The 24,761-nt window shown below is 37.8% G+C and overlaps 1 protein-coding gene across 4 annotated transcripts in view; it reads left to right on the forward strand.

Moving 5' to 3' along the window:
* The window catches only part of DENND1B (DENN domain containing 1B), a 152,442-nt gene that overhangs the window by 51,279 nt on the left and 76,402 nt on the right, over window positions 1-24,761 (forward strand). For all 4 annotated transcript variants that reach the window (XM_077785491.1, XM_021547477.3, XM_077785492.1 and 1 more), the window contains exons 4-7: window positions 4,277-4,326; window positions 12,200-12,319; window positions 21,420-21,489; window positions 23,324-23,404. In XM_077785491.1, the coding sequence (XP_077641617.1) occupies window positions 4,277-4,326; window positions 12,200-12,319; window positions 21,420-21,489; window positions 23,324-23,404 (321 nt within the window). The remainder of the gene's footprint in view (window positions 1-4,276; window positions 4,327-12,199; window positions 12,320-21,419; window positions 21,490-23,323; window positions 23,405-24,761) is intronic.

The following is a 24,761-nucleotide window of genomic DNA, read 5'->3' on the forward strand; positions in this document are numbered from 1 at the left end:
TTGAAAGGTTCAAACACCTTTTAGAGAGCAAGTACTCTAAAGGGCTCCGTCCTTAAGTGTTATGAGCAACCCAATTTCTCTGAATCTCAGTCATTAGGCTGTAGGGCCTTTCCAGTTGTGGTTTACATGTTAGCCAACTAAATGAGGATCAAAAACTGTTCTCAACAGTGGCGTGGAATTTGTTCTGTGGGTCAAAACAATCTGTGGTTATAGAAATGTACACGTAGCTCAGTTTAACGGAATTTTAATCTTGCTTGAATCCATTAGCAACTACTGCTACGTGGTCCAGAATCTCCTTCCTCTTTGCATGTTTGTCAGGGATGTATGAAGTGTTACGTGGCAGCTGTATTGACATAGAAAGAGCTGTCAAAAACCACAGCACTGTCTGCAAGTTAGTCTGAAAATCATTAGCTGGAAAGAACAGGTCTATTTTTAGGGAGCTGCGATTGCAAAATTTTCTTATCTATCTTCTGTGAATAGAAGTGTTGCAGCAGGTGGAGCTTAGAGGGCACATCTACAGCTCTGTGTTTCGCCACCCACACGGCACTGAGAGTCCCACGTCACACAGTTGTGTTACACCCATCCTGTGGTGTCACACTGCAAATGAAAAGGTGAGATGTGCACAGGATTTTTGTGGGACTGCTCCGTGGACATGACCAGCAAGTCAATTAGTAGTTGCTATTAGGTATTAATTTTTATGTAAAACAGTTTCAGGGAATTCTTCATAGTTTGTCTTAGGCCTAGAAGAAAATCTGAAATATCTGAAGGCAAAACTGCTTTAACTGGTCAGTTAATTACTGACTGTGTTTCTTTCCAGACTGTGAGGTTATCAGGACCTTTTCCCCCCCAACAAAGCTGGCATGTGTGAATTCAGAAGCATTTTCTACCACTGTTTACATTGCTTTATAAAATGGTAACACAGAGAATTAGCTGAGTGGGTACCAAAATGAGCAAGGAACACTAAATAATTCTTACCTTTCAGGCTTTGTAATATCCTCCCATTGTAGAACCAGTGAGCGTGACCAGGCTAGGCGGGAGTTGGACAGTGCAACTGATGAGAGTGAATTAATAAACCATTGCACCATGAGCCTGTAAGAGTGCAGTGTTCTGCTGCTGTGCTGTAGGTACAAGGGAATTTTTTTGTAAATACCATTTCTGTCTTTGTTTAAGCTCTTTTTCAAGAGAAGCAGCATGTCACAGTTCACATGATGTTATTTTAATGGTTTTCTTCTTTCTCTTTGAGTTTGCATGAGGAATGAGATAGTATCCTTTAACTTGGCAATTAAACACAATTTTGTATGCACCTGTAGATGTTTAGTCAGTGTTTAAAAGCAAAGAGATAATCCTTTACTTGTGTGGTTTTTTGTTTTTTTTTTTTTTTTACATCATTATCACCTTCCCCTGTATACACCTTGTTCATGACAAGGACCATTTCTGAAAGCTCTAATACTGTGAGAGCTAGAGGAGGAAATAATCTTGGGACATGTGAATTGAACTATTTTGCTTTCTGAAGACCGGTACAACCTTTTGCGTCCAGATCTAAATGCATACTTTTATCAAGTTGTGAATATAAAAGACAACAAATAATGTTATTTTTTTTCTGAGAGTGTAAATATTGACTCAGGAGGAAGTCCTGGCTGGTTAGGGAGCCTTGAAAATGATGACCCGTTAGGAGACAGAGCTCCAGTTTTATCTAATGGAGAGATTACTGTAAGTACCAGCTGTAATTGTACACAAATGTGTACGCAAATGTGAATGTCTATTTAATATCATTTGCATTTTAAATTCATCTAGAAGCATCTTGAGGGCATCTTTTCTTCCATTTTAAAAATCTGAATAGCACCTGTAATTAAGGGAGAAAACGGAGCCCTGGAAGCTAGGTAGGACTTCCATCTATTGATCTGTGTAAACCCGGCTTACGCTGTCAGGGGAGAAGCAGTCAACTGCTGAGCTGCTTTGTCACTGACATAAGCTGAGAGAGGATTTTTTTTGTGTGTGTGTGTCTATACTGTTTATACACCAGTCTATAGACCTGCTGGCTGGCTGAATTTTAAAGAGTGCGGAGGTTTAAAGGCTGGTCCCCCGAGGGATGCTGCTGCCAGTTGGGAAGCGGCGGAGCTCCGCAGAAGTTGTGCGCACGTGGCCGCCTGGGGAGGCCGGCCGGCGCCGGGGGAGCCCTGGCCTGTCGCTGGGCCCGGGCAGCGCTGCAAAACACACCCCTAATTTTCAGCTTGTTTAGTCAAAATATTGAGCTAATACCTTCGGTTTTTTTGTTTTTGTTTTCTTTTCCTCTCGTGATAATTTATTCTGAGAGAATACAATGGGGAACATAAATGAATACATTTCCATACCCAATTCTGAGTCAGTGCTAAGCTCACCAGGCAGCAATTAAAATCCTTGTTAGTGAGGAGAAAAATTACTTCCTATAGTGTGAAAATAGGTGCAGATTTAGAAAAAGAATAAAATACTATTTCTTTGGAATAGGAAAAACAAGTTTTATGAGCCTGAAGTGAGAGACTATTTGGAAATGTTTAGAAAATTTCTGAGTTAGAAGTTTTGATTAGCCTGTTCCCCTTGCTCTTTTTTGTTAGAGTTTATTATTGTTACTACTGGTATTGTGTGTGCTTGTTCCTGACTGTAGAAATCAAATGCTTACCTGTTTATATGCCCTGTTTATATTTTGTTTCTCACTCTTCGGCAGTGGGCACTCAGAGCAGGTAGGATGGTCGTTGAGCAGTTCCTTTTGAAGAGTATTCTATGTACTGCTCTTGTTTTTAATGGAGTTAATAACCTTTCCTAAAACACCTATGTGGCTTTCATACACTGTGCTAAGTAAAGGATCTAAAGATTTCTTGAAGTATTTTGTATGACTTGGAAATTCTAAAAACGTTGACTTCCTGATTTAGTATCACATGAAGATTTACTGAGGCACATCATATACCCTTAAAATGTTGCAGCTAACATATGCATGTTGCAGTCACAGATGTCTTTTTCCTGAACTGTTCCTCTTGCTGATTAACTTGCATGGCCTCTTTGTATTTTACACTATCCACTGAGCCTGGTGAATGTTTGAAGTAGGTAGTCATTGTAGTGTGTAGGAATTTAAATAAACAATTTCCCCTAATGGGAATTGACTGTCCAACATGCAGTAAACAGGGTGTTCAGGCTGCAGTGCTAACACCTTAAATCAGCTTCTTAAACCCTCATGTGCAGCCCTGGAAATTCGTAATCAATGTGCTCTTTTCTGAAAACAAACCTTGGAGGCCAGCTCTTGTATACAGAAATACAGGTCTGTTGGGCTGCTACAGAAAAGGAATTCTGCAGCTTTGACCAACTACATGGATGTCAACTGTCTCTTCTTGCTGAAGCATTTCTCAGGGGGTTTGTTTTCCCTGTTGGGAGCAAGGAAATAAAGCCTATTTTCTAGGATCTTGTAAAGTCGTTGTTTAATATTTGCTGCTAAATGATCTGGTAATTCACTTTTTTTTTTTTTTTTTTTTTTTAAGAAAAACGTTGACTGGTTTGAGAGCATTTTTATATTTTAATTAACACATTTTATTTGCCACTAAACAGCTTCTTAAATAAAATTCTGCATGAAAGAGAGATGTTATCCTTTCATACTGTGGTATGAATGTAGATCTGGTGGATTTTGCTCCCCCCCCTACCCCTTTCCTTTATTGATAGCAAAGCTTGCTTGTGAGACCCAAAGGGTTAATCATATAAATTTCTGCTTTGGACCAGTAGGCGATTTCCATCACTTTCAGCATTTGACTATGGAACATGTATAGAGTTGTTATACCTCTCTGTAATTCATTCTGCTGCCAACTTCATTCCCTTTTCTCTGCCTGCATTTTAATTGAAACAACATTTGTATTTTTGAGCCAGAATCTGTCAGAAGTCCCTGTGGCTAGTCTGTGGTACAAGTAGCAGCAGACGTGGCTTACCCATATGGTGTGGTGCTTCTTGTAAAATCCATATGGCCTTGTTGAAGGGAATCCCAGCGGGGATGTGAAGGGTGTTAATACCCTTCAGGCCAGGCCTTTCCCTCCTGGGGCTTCTATGGCATTGTCTTTGCAATCTGCCAAAGCACAAACCTAATTCCTTTTTAATAATCAATTATTTCAGTCCAGGAACGTGTGCTGTATTTTTTGTAATCATATATTCCTTGAACTTATTATTTGTTATGAGTATTTTTGGCCATTTTTTAAGAAGTAAACCTTTCAAAAGCCTTTTCAAAAAACCCCTAACTTCATTTTTTTTCTGCTTGCATTTTCAGGAAGTGCTGAACAGCGTTCCAAAGTTCTGCTTTCCTTTTGACGTTGAAAGGTATGTGCTACAGTTATCATTTATTTAAAAAAAATTAATAGAAAATTATTTTTAGCATGATTACAAGCAAGGATTTAATGAAAAGGCAAATGTAATGTATTCCCTAAACTTGCACCTGCAGATGAGAAAATGTACCCTTTGTTCAAGTAAGTATGCAGTCACTAGTAGGAAACTATCACAGCAAAATGTAATCTTTACAGAATTTTAAGAATATCTCTGTCCAGGTAGAGCTACATTCCAGCTCCCAGTTTTGTACATTGTAATTGTGAGTACCATCTGTGTTAGTATAAGGATATAACACAGTTTGCTTTAAGCAGCGAGCTTCATTAAAAATGTTACAGTGCACCAGGATATAAAAACTCACTGAGCACTACAGAAAATGTGTTGTTTGAGTTCAAAGAAATTAAGACTTTAATTACATGGAAGTAGCTGAATATGCAATTGATTTTTCTCAGAGAAGAATCCAGACCATTATTTATAATTAATTTGTCCTTACCTTTCTGATATCAGTTATAATCTGGCTTCCATATAATGCTACCAGTAATTTAAATGTTTTTATTAATGAAAATATTTATTTGGGCTTATCAACATGATTAATGGTAATTTATTTAATAGATTGAACTCATTCAGTTTGGGAAACCCGTAGTGTCTGAATTGGCAAAGATTGAATTAAAAGCTTGATTTGCATAATTAATGAAAGATACATCCAGGTAATGTGCAGGCTGAGCCAATTTCAGAACAACTTGGGCATCAGTTGTAGATGGTGAGTTGAAGATGAGAAGCATCTATCAGATGCAAGAAGCTGCTGTCAGTAGAGGAAAAGCTGGTGTGTGGAGAGAGGAGAGGAGAGAAAAGTGTCTTTGCAGCAAAACACACTAGCAAAATAAAGATCTTTATAAACACAACTTCCCTGAAGTAAACTAGGGTTATTTAGTCTTTTATGGCTGAATTTAATTAAGTTGTTTGGGTTTTGAACTGGTTACACTCACTGTCCTTGCAGCTGCTTTAATGACTTAACTAATATGGTTGTCACTGGTTGGCTTTAAAGAATTAAAGTCTTTAATGTGCTTAAGACATGTAAAGGATTCTGTTTAAAATTGGTACTGAAGATGAAAAATGGAAATAAAATTTGAGGATAACAGAAAAAGGTGAGGTTCTGTTGCTGCCATCCAGTGGCAAGAAGATAATCAGTGGCAGTGAATTATTTTCAAATAAGTTGTCTTAACTGTTTATCTCGAACCATTAGAAGGCACTTAGCTCCTTGTATGAAGAGAATGAACTTAATGAACTGTGGGAATACTTGAATTTCTAACATAGCTAAGTATGTATTTTAGCCAATTATCTGTAGGAGTAAAAAACAAAGAAAATGGGAACAGAAAGGAAAAAGTAAAAGGAAGTTTGTTGTTTGTTTATTAACATCTCCCGTGCCCTCTCCCCAGGGATGCTTTTTGACTGCTGGCCTCATGCTTGACTGTAAAGCAGTGTTCTCAAAGTGCAAAATTTCTACGAATTTCCTAAAACTTGTCAGCAGGCAGGAGTGGAGGTTCCTGGAAGCTGGGGTTCTGTGGGAGCAATGAGGCTGCTCGGTCTGGCCTGCCGGCTGCTCAGGCAGTGCCGTGGTGCTTTGGAACGGGCGCCGCACTCGCAGCTGCCTGCGGAGCTGGAGCCGAGTGCTGAGCGATTTTGGGGAACCAAAGGCAAGGCAGGATCATGGGAGTGTGGCAGCACGGAGGAGGAGGGGCAGATCTGGTGTGGAGCAAATCATAGATATGCTGGAAGCTCATTCAGGAGTGGGGACTGTCACTGGGGTTGTTTGTGTGGACAGCTTACTGGCTGTATGATGTGTTTGCCATTTCCTACTCAGCTCAGTCGTTTTCTATAGTGTGGACACACCAATTGTTTTAAACTGAACTAGTTGTCTTCTGCTTTCTCAGTTTAATGATTTTTATTTTGATTTTTGGAATGATAAAGGATTGAGAAAAACACTGCTGAAGTTCCTATTTATAGGGCTTTTTTCCACTGGAGATTTGATATTATAATCCTTTTAGTGTTTGTCTGGCCATAAAGTTTCCCTTGTCTGATGAATATATGCATACGTGTATATATAGTTTTCCTCTTGTATATAGGATCACCTAATACTCCCAAGCATTGTACAGGCAGTTTCAATGCCAATTTCTGTACAGAAACACTTGAACTGAAATACAGAATATCTGTTTCATTCATTGAGCATATTGTGCTGCAGAGAGCATAGCTCCTCAACCTGTAATATATGTATATTTATAGACATATATGTATTTAATGTATATTAATGTGTATAAAATACTTCAAGCATTGTCTGACCCTATTAAGAGCTAGAAATTACTAGTACAAAAGTAGTAACTTCCACTGATTCTGATACTTAAAAGATGTAACTATTCTATAGATAGCTCTGGTTTTCTACTACACAGCAGAGTTACAGATAATGGAGTGTTAATTCTGTTATCTAGTTAAATAAAACTTAATAAAGTAGGAAATCTATGTTCTTCAAATTATGGAGAAAGGAAAGTTAAAGCACCAGCAGTAAGATCACTGTCACCCATTTTCTTCCAAGTCACTGATATTAATTACTTAAGGAATTGAAAAAAGAAAGGAGATAATCTATTTGATTTTCATTTATCCACTATCCTGCAATAATCATAGAGATCCAGATTTAGTTCTCACTGTTTGATGCTGCTTGCATCATCTCACCGGGCATACTTTATGCAGATACTATAAATAACTGTACACTACTCACACTAATTATCAAAAGTACATACTGTGAATGGTAATTAAAATTCTAGAGGACTCCCATTAAATTGAAACTGAAAGTCAAACTAAAAGAGCCACAATGGTGTAAAAAAATTCTTTGGCCACGACTTAAACTTTGAGCTTTATATATATATATATATATATATATATATTTATTGAAAACAAACACATAATTTCATTACTTGTAGTTATGGCTTACATTTTATTTTAAAGGGATTAAGAAATTAATTGCAAGATAGAAGTTCTTGAACATTTGCTTCAAGAACCTATGTCTCTTTTTGTGAATAAATTAATTTCTATTTAATAATGGCACAACTGTATAATATTCTAGCAGTTTGCATGTATGTATTTACAAAGAAAGACCTTTTTCTTTGGTACTCCATTTGTTTCTTTTTGTATGGTCTAGGAGGATTTAACATTTGAAGACAGATTTTAATTTCCTTTTAATGTTTGCTAAAGTAATATTAATACTTCAGACATTTGTTCTTTCTTGTTGCTTGAATCCTCTGTGCATGGTTTGCTTCACTTTTCTTTCTCTTTGTATTTTCCCTCTCAACCCAGAGCTCAGGTGTGACTTTGCAGAGTCCATGCCCCAATCTCCACATCCATCATTTATGTAGCTGGGTGATGACTAGTGAGGATGCAACTTCTCTTGTTCCTTTTGGAGCCATTTTGGGTTCAGTCTGAAGTTGTGCTACGTCACTGCTTGGCCCCTCATTTTTATCTGTGCTTTGAGCCGCTGCCATTTCTCTCCACCATAAGTACTTCTCTTACTCCTTTCATTCTTCAGTCTTTTCCCTTTCAGGATGCATTTCTCCTGCTGAATGTGAAGCACACAAGCCTCTTTTAGATACTCCTTTGGGAACTGCTTGTGGGATCAGCATGGAGACAATGATGTGTACCATATTAATTTCCCCATGGTGCTCACCCAGTCACTGGGAAGTGCTGGATTTTGGAGGATAATCAGTGGTGCTGCTGCTGTAGAGGATTTCTCCTTAGCAGAAGAATGTCACTCTAGTATGGGAATTACTGTGCAGGTTATTTAACTCCTAATCTTTTAGGGTGAGTGAGTAATGATAGCAGGAATGACATTACTGTCACTCTCCTGTTCCTGGCTAATGCTGTTTCTGTTGATATTTGTGGTAAAAGTCTGTGCAGAAGCACAGCTATGATCAAGTGAAGTGCAAAACCATGCCTTGAAATCATTGGATTTGCAGATCTTGTAAAAGGCAATTATAAGATAGCTTACACAAATTTTTTTCCTTCAGAGTAAATAGTTGAGAATGGAAGGTAAATAACCAAGAAAGTATTTCAGTCAATATGGGTGAAAATAAGTAAACTGTAGCATTTGCTATACCCTTCAGGGACTGCAATCAGTTTGCAAGGGGACTTGCAAACTCACAAATGTAGCAGCAGTTACACACAATTGAATTCTTTGCATCTTGTGTCTCACTGTATTATGGCACATGTTTGTGTAACAGTGAATGTGTGTGTGAGAGACAAGTAAGGACAGGCTGCAGTGTGTCCTGTGAGGAGCGTAACTATTGATTTCACACAGGGGTTGCTTGGTTTCCATGTGTGTGCAGAAGTGCATCTGTCTGAGAGGAAACCTGGAATGCTGAGGGAGCCACCGTGTGCTGACACAGACCCTTGGCCAGCTGTGATGGTCCTGAGACACAGCTTCTAGACAGGCTTCTGTTGCAACTTAAATACTCCCAGTGAGGCTCTTTACTCAGTAGTTGTGGTTTCTTTTAATGCTTCTGTTAACCCCATTAATAAGCTAACTGTGCTTTTTATTAGTGGGAATTTTCTTACTTGGTGGTGGCATTGTCCATTTTCATATCTTCAGCAGTTTTTCTCCTGTTCTTTTTTTTTGTAAAGGGTTGGGTTTTTTTGGGAGGCAGAGCTCAATTCATATAGCTTCGTTAGAACAGAGGAGCCCTCCACATGGGGAACCTGAGCTGTGGACTTGTGGATCCTGGAATGGGCCTGGAAGTGAAGAAAATAGCCCCTGAAGCTTAGATTAGGGGATAGCAATTAGCTGAAGGAGAATGCCCAATCTAGTGTTACTGTATGCCCAGTCTCTCCATCAGCTTGTACCACCACCTTAGCATCTGGTTTTCAAATTCCTGCTTGAAACAGTTTCTACTCTGTTCTTTGATTTGGGAAATTAAGGTGACTGACTGGTAACTGAGGGGTTTTTCCTGTCAGTTTGGGAGTTGTAATACATGTGAAACTTTCAGGTTTAAGTAGCAGCCACAAAAGCTTCAGTCAGAACTTTGTATATTAATTATATTGGTCAAGGACATGTACATGATATTTTGTTAGTAACAATAACATTAAGACTTTTAAAAGAAAATAGAAATATCTATTCCCATCTATAAGGTTTTAAATTTTTTGAAACTCTTCAAAACTTTCTAAAATTTGAAGAAAAAATTATTTCAAACATCTGCTCTATCCTAGACAAAATAATTTGGAAGAGGAGCAGTTTTTATGGAGAGAAAAGGATAAATTTAGTGATTAGATATGCTGTTTTTTGTTTGAAGGAGAGATTAGATTCCTGCCTTAATTAACTCTCTTAAGGCTCCCATAAAATGAGACTTAAGCAGTGGCTGTATTGTAAACAAAATTTTTTAAAATTACTCTTTACCTACTCCACGGGTACTAAAGAGCCTTTTCTGCATTGTGTAGGCACATAGAAAAACTTAAAACCTATTTTTATTTCTATACCGAACTGTAATAACATTGAAAGAGCCCATTGTAGTCTGCAGGGTTAATAAGTATTTACACACATTCTTCATTATTAGTGATTTATTATTATTGAACTAACATTAAAAGTAAGCAAGTAGGGCAAGAGTTGAAAGTAAGTCAGAAGCAAGGCAGAGGAATGAGTGAGGAGAATGTCAGCACTGGTTGGGAACGATTTGTGCCTGCTCTCCCCTTGCAAGTGAGCACATCATGCTCTCTTCAAACAGCCAACTAGACCAGCATTCTGCAGAAAAAGTTTTGCAGCTGGGCTACTTTATCTTGTGCTCCAGTAAAAAGTCTGGATAACATTTTGTTAAGGGAATTCTGGTATATGATAATTTCATTTTACCTGTGCAGGTTTTCATGCTAAGAAAAACTTGAGAGGCATCAATGATATGGTCCAGGTAGCAGGGCCAGGAGCTGCTGCCTGTTTCTGGAGGGGAGACTTGATTTCTGAACAACCTGAATGTGCTGCAGTGAAACAGAGAGGCACAAACCCCAAGTTACCTGGCCAGTGTTTGTCTGCATGATGGAACATGCTATATATGTGTTAAAAATGTAGTGCTAGCATTTGTGGAATGTTTTATGTATCTGGTTTATATGTTGTGGTCATCTGTCAATTGAAATCCCCAATTGTCATTTGTTTTTCATGGTAAGGCTTACATATAGTCAGTTTTAATTCTGCTGAAGGGGAGTAGAAAAACAGGCATCCTTGCTGCCCCCACATCTTAAGTGGAGCTCTCAAATTAGAAACCCAGAATTAATTCAGTATTTTAAACTGAACAGAAAATGTACTCCAGATGGATGGTTGGTCACCGGCTTCTGTGCTGTTCATTTGAAGCAAATGGGACAAAATGCAAACTTTCGGGTTCTTGTGGAAATTCAGTTTTAGCCTTGGAGTGTTTCTCATATTAAAAATCTGTGACTTGCTGCTCACATCTCTTTCTAAACTGTGTGGGAAGAAGTTTTCAAGCTGGCTCACTTTTATGCTGACTGTCAAAACATGGAGTTATCTCTCTTAAAGAAGCAAAGGGAAGATTGTGATTTGGAGTTGGTGAGATGGCATTGGAAATGCTTCCTGCTGAATTTGTCTGGGATATTTTTAATAGAAAATACCAGAATTTAAATCTCATTTTTAAAGTGGCCCTGTGTATAGACATTTTGCCTGGCATAGGTGTGCACAGTACATTAAGACCAGGTTGGGTTAGTGTGGCTGTGCACAGAGCCTCCAGCCTGGCCCTGGCAGGGGTTTTGTGGTGTGAGGAGAAGCCTGGCCTGGCTGCTGGAGGCTCCGAGCGGTGGGAGCAGAGGAGCCGAGGTCGCCGCTCAGAGCGTGTCCAGTGCTCTGACTGCACGGCTGCTGCTGCGTTTCTGTGGGAGCCCCCGGTGCACAGGGGTGCTCAGACCACACAGCGCATTCCATGGCAGGCTGCTCTCTGCAGGAAGGAGCAAAGTGCAGAGATGTGGCAGGGAAAACTGCAGGGGAGCAGTGGGGCCTGGTTATGATGCTCTGTGGTGCCAGTGCACATCCCAGCTCCCCAGAACCTGAGCAGGGAGGGACTGAGCACAAGCCACTGAGTACTGACAGTGCTTAAAGAGAGCCCTAGATTGTTCCATGTTGAAGGCAGCTGAGCAAAGTGCTTGTTTTAATGATTTGAGATTAATTACCTAATGGAAAAAAGTCCATTAATTATGGGTGATTATATTGGACTAAGTGTATCTTCTGATGTTGTATGCTCAGCACAGGCTTTTGGTTCATCCTAGTCACTTTATGATCATGAGGGGCTAAACTAAACTGAGAAGAGTGAGATACTCTCCATCTAATCTTTAAACTTTTGTTTTGCCTGTGTTAAACAGTAAAGATCCCTGTGTCCTATGTAGCTTCTCTTGCCCTTTGATCAACTGCTACTTTGTTTTTTCCCTAGGGGTAGAATTTTCTATCTTTTATTTTGCTGGAAATTTAAAAAAAACCCAAACCAACCAGCAAAACCTCAACAAACAACCCCTCTGCCCCCATATTGAAAGGGATAAATAAAAAAAAAAAATTGTGTTCTCTGACTGGTAGACTGGGGTCTGTGGTGATTTTTAGCTTCTCTGGGAGTTAATTTTCAGTGTTCATCTAAGATTGAACCAGAAATAGCACATGTTAACCATTACTAGCAGGTTCTTAGGTATTCTGCTGTAGAAGATTGTGTGAGAACTGGAAAAGAACAGCAGACAATAGAATTGTATTGAGGATTATGGTGAGGATTGAGCATGAAAATACTTGAGACCAATGACTTAAATGCTCATGTTTTATGTGATTTAATGGTTTTATCCTCTGTATCTGTTTTTTCAGGGTGTCCCAAAACCAAGTAGGACAGCATTTCACCTTTGTGCTTACTGACATTGAAAGTAAGCAAAGGTTTGGATTCTGCCGTTTGACATCAGGAGGCAAGGTCTGCCTCTGTATTCTAAGGTAAGGGGGTACAATAAAAATTGAGTCGATGAGTGAATATGGAAAATAAAAAAAAACCCCTATCTTTTACAAATTCTCTGCTATGAGTTTAACTTTGTTATCAGAGTATTGCTTTTCTATGGCAGCGTTACCATTGTTTTCACATAAAAAGTGGCCCCAAGCACCATATGATGGTATTCTTCTGTGAAGCTAAATAATTTTATTTAAATAACATGAAATCTGTTCTTAAATGCAGAGAAAATACATTGCAGCCTTAGAGGCATGGACTGGTATGTGGATATTTTTACTTTCTAATCAGATTTTTGACAAGCACTCTGTCACTTCAACAATAAAAGTGCATTATTCTGCATTCCTGTCCTTGGAACAGGGATTTTTTGGGTGTCTCTTCCAAGTTCTTTGCCCAGACTATATCTAGTATAAGAAAAAATAAATCCAGAGAATTCACAAGAGCATGCTGTTTTGTTGCAGAGGAGATACTGATGTTGGGGAGAGTGACTCCAAAGAAATACCTTATTTCTCCCTCTGCTTTTTCTTTCTTCTCTCTTAAGATCATTGTTTTGGCAACAAAAAAACCTCAATTGCTTAGCTGTCCTAAAACCATTTAAATTAAATTAAAGGCAGAGTGATCTCATTAAAAGACAAATTTGCAACTTCAATTAAGAACTTAACAGCCCGCAAGTCCAATAGAGGAAATGTGAGTATCCAGTTCAGCAGCAAATAGGAAGAACAAAATTTAAATTGCTTTTAAAACAAGAATATGGACAAACGCTCGGAGGATCCAAATACATTGGCAGCAAAGTGGAAAGAGAGAATTTTGGAGAGTAGGGTAGGAAGAATATGGATAAAAGTAGGTGGTCAGGTTTTTGGGCAACATGGAAACTGGGTAATTGTGGAGGGTGTCATAAGACCAGTGTGAGTTAGGAAGAAAAACGCAATATCAGCTTGTAAAAGGATTATCAGTAAATGAACACTGAGGGAAGAAAGACCAGCCAATATAGAGACTTGTAGAATAGTGCTTAAAATTATTGGAAAGAGCACATCAAGATTTTAATGAACTTTTATACAGATGCCAAACTAATGTTGAGAGCCACTACACTGGATGTTTTTGGCAACTAATTTAAAAATAAATGTTTGCTCTACATATTGCAAAAAAGAAATACTATCATATAATGAAAATATCAAAAGGGAAATACTTTATTCTGGAAATTAATTTGCTTTCTGGGATCTTTGAAATATGCCTTTAGTAATAATTCAGAAGGATTTAACTCTTAGGCTTTAGGAATATAACATTTAACCATTTTCTCTGTGATACCTTTTTTTTTTATATAACTTATTAAAGCCCAGAGTGAAGGTGAAAATGTATGTATATGCTTTTGGCTCATTTCTCGGAGTTGGTCTTTTCTTCCCTCATAAAGCTAGAAACAAAATTTCTTGCATTGTTTGTGTGGTTGTAACAACATTTAATCAGTTATACACACTCAAGTTCATTTAAGTACTGTATGGAGTGCTGCAAAGCAAAGGATGTAAATTCTCAGCTGGTGTAAACTGGGTATTTCAGCATTTCCCCATGGACGTGCATCAGCTAAAGATTAGTCAATGGTCTGTTACTTGGTAGAAATAAGCAGGAAAGTGAAAAGTGGCAAGCTATAATTTTTCACTGAACTGTATCCAAAGCATTGCCTTTATTGCTTTTATTGTGACAATTTCAAATCTACAGTGCACAGCTGAATGCATAACAGCACTAGCTTCATAGCACTGTACTCGTGGCTGGGTACTCTGCTTATCTCCAGAATGTGTCTGTGTGTTGTGTTGTGTTCAGCTCCGATGGAAGGAATGCATCACTATCTCCATCTCATGTTCTAGTAGTCAGTCTGGTTTCTTCTCTGAATCCCAAGATGCATTAAAAGTGTCCAAGTGAAAGAAGACTCACTAAGCAGATTTCATTGGGCATTTTATCTGTCTGTCCTTTGCGCGTGCTTATTGTTCTTAAATTAACCCAATTAATAATAAAAAAGAATGCTGTCTTTATATATAAAGGGTGTGTATGCATGTTCAACCTCGCTTTTGTCTCTGCATCAAAATGACATAAAATTGTATTTGCTGTGTGTGTACACGTGATGGCTGATGTATGGGCAATTCACACTTTTTGTTCATCACAGGTGTGTGCACAATAGCTGTGGACTTTTATATAAACACACAGGTGCAGATGTACAGAAATAACATGTCAAACTGCCTTCTCCTGAGCTCATGGATGTATCCCCTTGGACAAGAGGTCTATAATAAGTTTACTGACTGAGGCTTTGACAAAGACAATTAGAGATAGTTAAATACAGAAAACGTAGTTGAATTTGTCATAAATAACTGAAATGCAAATAAAAATCTCTAAAGACGAGCAGGCACAAGTCAGTCAAAGTGGCTGGAAGGAGATACTGTGGAAATTTGAGTAGGTTGATGAGTGAGGAACAGGACACAGCTTTTCCCTTGTCCATGTCCTTTGTGGATAGTACCAAGCCATGTGTTAACCTATGCCAGGGCTTCTAAAGAGATAGAATTTCAACTGCTGAATGGGATTCTTAACTGAAAGCTGAAGTAAAGGCTGGTTGTCCTTAGGTTTTGCACTAGCAACTCAAAGCTGCATGTAAGATTAAAGTCTTGTGGTTTATGGAACTTTGGTGTATAATTAATTCTCCATCTGAAACACTAATTAGAGGAAATTATCTCTGAATTTGCAGCCACGTGGTCCTGCTTTAAACTGGATAGTTTGAAACAAAAAATGTACATACAAAATTCTTCTGTAAGTTTTATGGAGTGTTTTTTGCATTTTATATACACGTGTATATGAATTGTGTAAATAGGATTTTCTTCCAAATCAGAATTTTGTTCAAATACTCTCTATAAAGTGAAATAAAAATTTCCCAAGGTAGCTTTCTTGGGCTTTTTGTTATCACTTAATTGTGATATTATATTGTCTAGAATGATTGAGCAGAGCTTGACCCCAGTTGTCAAATTCAGTGTTAAACCCATAGTAAGATGAGAAAATAACTTGTGGATTATTCTCTAGAAATGCTGTGTGATTCCTTTGCAGGTTTTATTTAATTTAGTGCTTTTCATTAAGCTGCATGGCTGCTTTATAAAGCTCTCGGTGTGAATCCTGCCGTGTCACCTCCTCCCTCTCCCCAAAGTGTTGTGCTAATGCAGCCCTGTAAGACAAGGGATACACAATAGGCATATTGTAAAATACCTTGTTGAGCTCATACCCTCTACTGGATCTTTTCTCCTAGTTTTACTTTTCCTATTTTTGGGTAATAGTTTTGCTAGTTGAGGTTTGAAGTGGCACAGTAGAAACATGAATATCTGCTTTTCAGTAATAGTTCTTCTGGGTTTTGTTTTTAAGTATCGCTGCTGCTTGCTGTGGACATAATACTTTCTGGGTTTACATGAAATTGATTTTGAATTACCTGAATGGTTTTAGTACGAAGTACAAATAATTTGAAACTCTTGATGGACTCTGAGGTTTACCTTAGGTATGCAGAGGAACACAAAATGCATCATTAAAATGCTCAGTCTTAGATTTCATTAATTTATGACTGTAAAATTGTCACCTACATTTCCAAATGAAATGCTCTAATAAGGAAGACAGGTTTATGTGGTAAGGCTTTGTAGTTCTTCAGTTCAGACCACTCTTGAAACTTTTTCACTCTTCCTTTAGGCAAATCCCTTAGAAGCAGAATGTTTCAATTTTACACATTTTGTGTCAATTTTCCAGACAGAAAAGTAGCCCCTAGACATTAGACATTTAGCTACGGAAAGGCAGTTTCCTTCGTTTTATTTGATTACTAGAAGTTAGATTCCTGCTGATAGTTCAGGACTGTTAGTGGTTACCTGACTATTTGACAGAAAACATTTCCTCTCCTTTGTTTAACCTTTGACTCATGAATGTAAAAGTTTTATCAGAGCTGTAGTGGAAGCACTGGTGAGGTGGAAGTGTACTTGTGGCAACAAGGGTTGTGCGTGACTTTGAATAAAAGTCTGAGCTCCTGCCTTGTGGCTCATTTGGATTAAGAGAAAATGCTACGTATGTTTTTAATTAATCATGAAAGATCTTGGTCTCTTGCTTTTCTGACAAATAGGGGCTATACTTTTAAATAAAGACCCCTGTACTCTCCATCAGGGAATATATATATATATATATATAAATATAAATATATATATATATTAATATTCTCTGTTTTTGTTTCTCATGATTATGGAAGAAATATTTAGAGAAATTGTATGCTTTTGGGTGTTTTCCTATGTTTGTTTTACATGTTTGTTTTTCAAACATTTATTGATTGTGACTTGAGGAATGCAAGGACAGTGGCTGCAATTAAAGAAAAATAAATAAGAAACCACTAGTGGTTTCATAGTTTAAGGACTGAAATTAATTTAGACTTCCAAATACATTAAAATTAAACATTAAAGTCCTGATTTTCCTTTACTTTCTCTACTGTGAAGGGGATTAATTGATAACCTTTAGACATTTTTATAAGACAGCCAATTAATTATGAAATGTACTGACTGCTCATAAGTAATTTTATGAATACAGGTATAGTGGTCAGGTTTTTCTGGTAATGGACTTTAATTTTGATTTTATCTGTTGTTAGGGTACATATTAGTATGTACCTTAACACATTAAGGTACACTTTAGTGTGTAAGGTACATATTAGTGTACATATTAGTGTGCCAGTTCTGAATTAGGAGGAGTAATGTATTACAGGTCTCCTCTGTCAACTTCAGCCACTTAAAAACAACATGTTTCAGACAACATATTTCTGTACTGTAGTGAAAAAAAATAGCTACTCAGCTAGTAGATTTTGATGGACATTTGTGTGCTGGGTGAATTTTCTGTACATAGACTAGTTCTGCTGTGCTAGCAAAGATTAAATAATTTTTCAGGATTTGTTAACAGGACAAGGTAAGGAGATCCTTTGACCTGAAATGCTTCTGGATTTTACCTGTCATACAAACAAATGCAAACAAACCAACAAAGCCAAGTGCTGGGTACTGTCCATGCATCACAACAACCCCATGCAGCATTCCAGGCTGGGGCAGAGTGGCTGGAAAGCTGCCTGGTGGAAAAGGGCTTGGGAGCAGCTGAACAAGGCACAGGTGGCCAAGAAGGCCAAGGACATCCTGGCCTGGACCAGGAATAGCGTGGCCAGCAGGACCAGGGAAGGGATTGTCCTCCTGTGCTCCGCAATGGTGAGGCAGCACCTTGAACTCTGTCTTTGGTCTGGGCCACTCACTTCAGGAAGGGCACTGAGATGCTGGAGAAGGTCCAGAGCTGGTGAAAGGTCTGGAGCACAGGCCTGATCAGGAGCAGCTGGGAGAGCTGGGGGTGTTTATCCTGGAGGAAAGGAGTCTTAGGGGTGACCTTACAGCTCTCTGCAACAACCTGAGAAGAGGAGGCAGCAAGGGGGTGTTGGGCTCCCTCCTAGGTAATAAGTCATGGGACAAGAGGAGATGGCCTCAAGTTGCACCACTGGAGGTTTAGATTGGATATTAGGAAAAGTTTCATCACAGAAAGGATTGTTGAATACTGGAGCAGGCTTCCCAGGGAGGTGGTGGATTCACCATCCCTGGAGGGATTTAAAAGACTGGTAGATGTGGGGGCTGGGACATGGTTTGGTGGTAGATTTGGCAATGCTGAGTTGCTGGTTGGATTCAATGGTCTTACAGGTCTTTTCCAGCCAACAGGATTCTGTGATTGGACTCTTTGTCCAATATGATATACTGGATAAAGATGTAAAGCCTACGGCCTGCAGTGTTTATCTACAAATAAATCTGTTTACTAGAGTGGTCCAAATCAATTAATAGGATTATCAGCAAACATGCTTCCAAAGTTAGCCTATGGTGAAAGCGGACAAAAGTGTTGCTTGACAGCCTTGAGGATTTAACAAATTGCCAAGAGCTTGTACTGCAATTTAAGTTTATCTTGTAATCTAAATCTAGCTTGTACTAGAATCTAAAAAAACACCTGATGGTGTCTTTATCATGAACAAACACACCTGTGTTTACTTTGAATGCAGAGATGCATTGTGTATGCACACATGCAAATGCACTCTTAACTGTTAATGTAAAAACAGGTACAACGATCCTTTATTATGCTATGAGGATTACATAAAAGAAGAAGAGAAAGCGAAATTTGTTGCTTTCCAGTAGATTTTTGTAATATTTTGTTGAAGCACATTCTGACTAGAAATACTGACAAAAGCTTTTGCAATTAGGCCATACTATTGAAGAACTGAAGATTCTGGAGAAAAGAAGCAGAGGACAGGTTCTGGCAGGTTCTTTGGTTTCATGCCATATAATGTCATGGAGTAGTGGTTTTGGTTTCCTTTCCTTTTTCAGGTTTAAGAGGCACATTGAAATGATTTTAACACAGATTTGTGTCTGTGGTTATAAGGCTTAAAGCAATTCTTTTGCTATTCTTTCAGCTCATAAAGGAAACTGACTTTCATAAACTGTGGTCAAGTAGGATGTTTTCCTTAGTGATTTTGTTGCACAAAGACATAGACGTGTATCATCAACCTGATGTTGCTAAAGGAAGAAATTTCTAAGCAAGTACTCTGGTCAGCATGCCTTGCTGTATGAATAAAAATCTCCCTTGGCTTTCTGTTAGGGTTCATTAATTTCAAATAATTAATTTGACCTTTTTAAATGCTTTAAAATTTTGTTTTTATCTTCTCAGTAATAGGGGAGCTGAGATCATGCATATAGAAAAGAAATATGTTTAATATTTTATTGAAATATAATTTTTTTATAGAATGCTGCTCATAAATGTTCATTATCAAAAATAGATTATCAGATGAGATTTTGGAGTATTCTACAGCAAAATGTGCTGGGGTCATGTATACTGTTAACACAGTGGTGATAGCAAGAAACTGGAAAGCCTTTAGGTCGTCTTACCCATTTGTGTGTGTAGTATTATAAAAATACTTTCTGATTTATACCCACCTTGTACCTTGACTTTGACAAAATGCTACGACAGTGTTCTAGTCCCTGCTGTAATTCTGGGTTGTGAAGCTGTTCCCCAGCTCTGACATTTAGAGAAACTCTGAACACTGCAGCGAACAATTAATTCTGTTTGCCTCTCTGTGCTGTGTTTCAGTGATGTGTAAAACCAGGTTAACATGATTTGAGAAGATAATAGAACAGGAGTCCTAGGTGGAAGAATGCTCAAGGATCAGATGTTTTAGGTGCTGATGTGGTGGGTGTTTTATGAAGGCATGGAATGTTCACACCTGTAAGCAGTGAGTGGCCTTACAAGGGTGCACTGAAGTAAATTTTATGATTATATTAAGAAAACATTGAAAAACAAATGTAATAATGTCACACCTTAACCACTGTCAGCAATACCAAGCATTAAAAATGTCTGTGACCATTAAGAGGTTGATGTTGTTTTGATTAATAGCCAGCACAATGTATGGTAAAGTGTGATAAAGACATCAGTATGTTGGATGTAAAGGAAATCATTAAATCATTGCCTCTGTCTCTTTGGTTTGGCAAGAGCAAATTCATGATGGATTTTTGTGGGATTTTTTGTGGGTTTTTTTGGGGGGGTGTTTTTTTGTTTTTTGGGTGGTTTTTTTTGGGTGGGGAAGTTGGTTTTGGTTCTTTTAGGAGCCAGTAGTTAAGCATTTCTGAAGACAGCAAGGATTGCTAGAAAATGCATTAACTATATCTGTGTTCAGATTTCTGCTGTGCTTTTTCCTAAGAATCAGGATCTATGTCTAAAGCCTTGCCAGCTGCATACTGAGAACAGAGGTGTTACAAAGAAAACATAACCCTTCATTGGACTCACTGCACAAAGCAGCACTTGGCTTCTCTACCAGCCAGGGTTTCCCCTGACAGCTTTCCTTTTCCTATCAGGGAAAACATTTTGGTTTTGCATACCAGGTTTTTGCAGTTGCAGCTAGTATATTTCCTGGAATATATACATTTGAAATGTAAGGTCTGTCCTCAGCGTGCACTAAAGCCTTTAAGAAATGCATGTCTGTGGATTTACACTGCATTGAAGAATGAAGTCTGTAGGAGTGTTATATATGGGTATGAAATGTTCTGAAAACCTTTCAGGCACTATTTCCTTTCCAGCTCTCCTTTCTATTCTCTCACAACTAAGATTAACTATAAATATTATCTATTCAGTAATGTTTGTGATGAAGTTCTAACAGACATGAGAAGACGTGTAACTAGTAAATAAGGCATAATTTTTTTGTTATTATTTAGTTTATCAGACTTAATAGCTTAAATAGTGATGGTGGGAAGTTCTGTAGTGTGTGGTCACTGATGAAACCACTGTTAAAGAGAACCTCTGTAAACAGAAGGCAAATTGGAGCTAATACCGCTGTTCTGGAGTTCTTTTGTGCTCTTCAGTTATGTCTTATTTGTCTTGAATTCCCTTTAACTCAGTGAGAGTATTGTGCTCACAGGCTGCAGATTTGTGTTAAAAATATCTTAAGTATAGATGTATTAATGTGTTTGTACTTGCAGTACTGGTGAATGGTTTTATTTTTGGAAGTTAATTTGATCTATAGAAATTACTTTATAGGGAGACCTATATCCTTACATATAATGTGACATTTCTGCTATTGCACAGCATTGCACCACTTGTCAAATAGGGAGTACCTGGTCTGCCCAAACAAAGTTGTTTTTCATTCTCTAGGGAATTAGCAGGCCTGTCAGCCCATTGCATATAGAAAGATACAGAATTTCAAAATTGCACATAACTACTGCAATCTGTAAAAATTAGTGGTAGTGGGAATGAGATTAGAAAATGTTTCAAATGTTTTTTTTGGTGCCTTGAAAATACTAAGAAGTCTAAGTATTATGAGTTATTCTGTGCTTAATGGAACTTCATGCAAGTATCCAGCATAAAAAAACCCTATACTGTCTATCAGTGATGTGCCATTAAATTTCTGGGAAAAAGTTTGATATGCTTTTTATTTGGAGATAGAGATGTTATAAAAATGTGCAAGTCAGAGCAATCATCGTAGTACTTTATAAGCATTGGAAAAATACATTGATATTTAATTAAAACACTTTTTTCCTCCTGTTTTAGTTACCTACCATGGTTTGAAGTATACTACAAGCTCCTAAATACCCTGGCAGATTATTTGGCTAAAGAACAGGTAATTTTACATATTCTAGTTCTTTGTGTATTTTCCTTGAAATATTAGTCACCATTTCAAATACTATAAAGGGATTCTATATATTTTAAAAGTTTAAGGTTTTAGTAGGATTTAGAAGCAAGTTTTATTCCTCTTACTGAAATTCAAAGAATTTGAACATAGAGCTTCCACAGTCACTTGAATCCCACGTTATTCTAAAAAAGCTGCTGAAAATATACCTTTATAATGTGTCAGTCTCAGCATAAACAGGTCCTGTGTGAAGTGTGAGTGGTGTCACATCACTGGAGAGCTGCATGACGTACTGATTGTAAACTGTAGCTGTCTGGAACTATCTGATTATCAGCTGCAAACACTTTTGTTCAGAACTGTATAGAATATGATGTACTGTTTCACCTTTCAGATTAACTAAAAACTACCTCTCGTAATTCTGACATCTCAAGTAGCAAGACAAAATTACTTGCAGCATTTGGTGAAGAATCCTGATAGTTTAGTTTGCATATTCATAAGCAATTAGATGTATTCCTAGTCTACACAGCAAAGGACCTACTGGCATCTGTCTTTACTGACAACATTAAAGCTATACCTTTCTACTTTATATTAGTGTATTAGATTTCAGTTTAAAGAAAAGCATCAATATTTAGCCATATGCTGTAGACTGGAAAAGCTGACATTTCAAAAATATATGAAGTACAGAATAAGCAATAATTATACATTATAGTAAATGGACTATACAGAATGATGATGTTGTCTGTAAAAAGATAAATAGGAAAGTTTGGTATTAACTGTGTGATTCAATGAAGTGGAATATATGTAAATCTTACAAATGCTATAATTAGACCTTGGTTTTGGTCCCTATTTCACTATAGTAGAAAAAACTGTTATTAAGGTTGTATTTGAGGGAAGAGGATAGGGGTCTTGATCACCAGTGCTGGCATTGCAGTTATTACTTCAGGCGATTTAGGTAACAGGGTCTGTTGTTTTCTGTGCTGAGGCAGCTGCTTTAGCAGGTCAGAGAGTTGTAGCAGTGCATGGAAGCAGTTTGTTCACTGCCTGGAGCCATACCTGTTGCTGAGGAGGCTGTGGGAGGATGCTGCTCCCTCCTGGCCCAGGCACTGTTCACCAAGAGCTAGACCCAAAGCTTTGCTCACTGGTATGAGGTCCAGTAGCAACCTCTTCTAACAGGGAGAGGCAGAAGCTTCCTGTAAACTCGAAATAATGTGTTTAAAAGCTGGCCCTGACTTGTCTCTTTTACTTTTGGTTTTACTTTGAAAAAGTACATTATTTTACATAAAGAATTTAATCTCTGTGAACAAAACCCCTAAACTGAATGAAAACCTCAAACCAAGAAAAGCTCCAATCACTTTTCTTTCCCAAGTAGATGTCCCTTCTAGAGACCAAAGTGACAGGTACCAGTTAAACCAGGTAGCTGCAAGTACATTTCAGTAAACCTTATTAACTGTTTTATGTTTTTTGATGAGGCATATTTAATAAAATTTTAAAGAAACCTCTATCATGGCTAAAAGTTTTAGGAAGATGACATCCAGGATATACAGCTTGACATAGTATCCCAGTTTTCAGTTGCAAATGATCTAAGTCCTTTAAGGAGTGAGTGGGGAAACATGTAAGGGATTGGCTTAACTTGCAGGTACAATCATTTTATGAGATACAAAGCTGTCCTGAATTTTATACTTAATTTTTAAATACTTCCCTATGTATTACAATTCTTCTGGTTATTAAATATTTTTATCTCTATGTCATATGTAGTTTGATGTGTAGACAATAGTATTTAGTTTTTACATTATAATTTATTAACTTTAAAATGTATTCCCTATAGGAAAATGACTCAAATGATTTGTTGAAATCGTTGTATAGCCATCCTGTGCCAAAGGCGAATGCTTTCGTCAGTTTAAGTGTGGTAAGTATTTTTTTCTGTTTCATTCCCACTGACTAGGAAATAGTAGGTAAAGTTAAAAGAAAAATAAACCTCAACCCTTTGAAAGAATAAATTTGTGTTGCTTCCCATCATTAATTGGCTTGGACAACCTCTTTTTTTTCCCTCTGTGCAGGGTAGAGTCTGTCTCTGTCTCATGTTGTTTTCTAAAAGTCATAGTCATAGAGAAGAAGAAATTTGAATTTTCCTCTATGGATGAGAAAGTAAACTGCAGTGGGATCTGACAGTGCTAGAACTACTTTTTTGTGTTTCCAGCTGTTTCATGTAGACAATTTTGGTTTCTCCTGCTGTGCATCAGGAGACACTAACTCAGTTTTATTGCCTCTTATATCTGAGTAGGTACAGTTTCAGGATTGGTCAAAAGTCTGTGAAAGCTGGCTTCTTTCCCATCTTTCTTCCTCTTTTCCTAGTTTTGCTTAACCATACAAAAATTCTGTAGGAAAAGCAGTAGAAGTACACTCTGTTATGTGGAGCTTGAGGCACATCTCAGTGAAATAACATGTTCAGGCTTCCTTTGCTTTTGTGCTCCAACTTTTTGTGATCTGAGATGGGGATAGTGGGGCAGGATGGTGCTGCTGCAGAAACATCAAAAAGTGGATATGTCATTGTTAGGGTTCCCGAAGTTTTAACCAGAATTAACTTGTGAGTGCATGTTTAAACACATTTGTAGAGCCTGTGTGAAATATAAAGCCAGCACAGAACCTCTGCTGCTTCTGAGCCATGCGTGTTCAGAGCATCCATACAGTTACTGCACTTGCCACAGTATGCAAATAGCTGGGTCTTGGTTGAACCATCACATGCTGCAGGACACAGGAAGTAGTGATTTTGTAAAGGGTTCACTTCCACACATACTGAAATATCGTTAGATTATTTATCTTGGCCTGATTTGTGTGGTTTCTTGTGACTTTTAGCTCATGTATCTTAGAAATAAGCCCTGTACTTCAATCAAAGTAAGCACAGATTCTAGAAGAGCATCTGGCCCTATTATGAGGGCAGGAAAAACGGAGTCTACCATTTCTGTTTCAGAAGTTACTGATCCTTGCTGCTTAACATAATGCTACCTTTATTTATTTTAATTTTTTATATTTTGGATTCCTTGTTTTTTCTTTAGGCTATAGAGACCTAACATTTTCCCACCTTGTACAGTGCTAATTGACTGTATTTGAAAGTCCTTCCAGTCTTGTGTTTTGTTTTTCACCAAAACAATGTACTGGATTTGAGGCTGCAGTTGGAATTGTTTCTGTTGATATTTTTTTCTTTCAGTTGTCAGTGTAATGTTTCAGTTCCTAGCACCTTTACCAAAAATACTTCTGTATCTCAA

Source organism: Lonchura striata, chromosome 9, assembly GCF_046129695.1.
Source record: "Lonchura striata isolate bLonStr1 chromosome 9, bLonStr1.mat, whole genome shotgun sequence".
Lineage (NCBI taxonomy): Eukaryota > Metazoa > Chordata > Aves > Passeriformes > Estrildidae > Lonchura > Lonchura striata.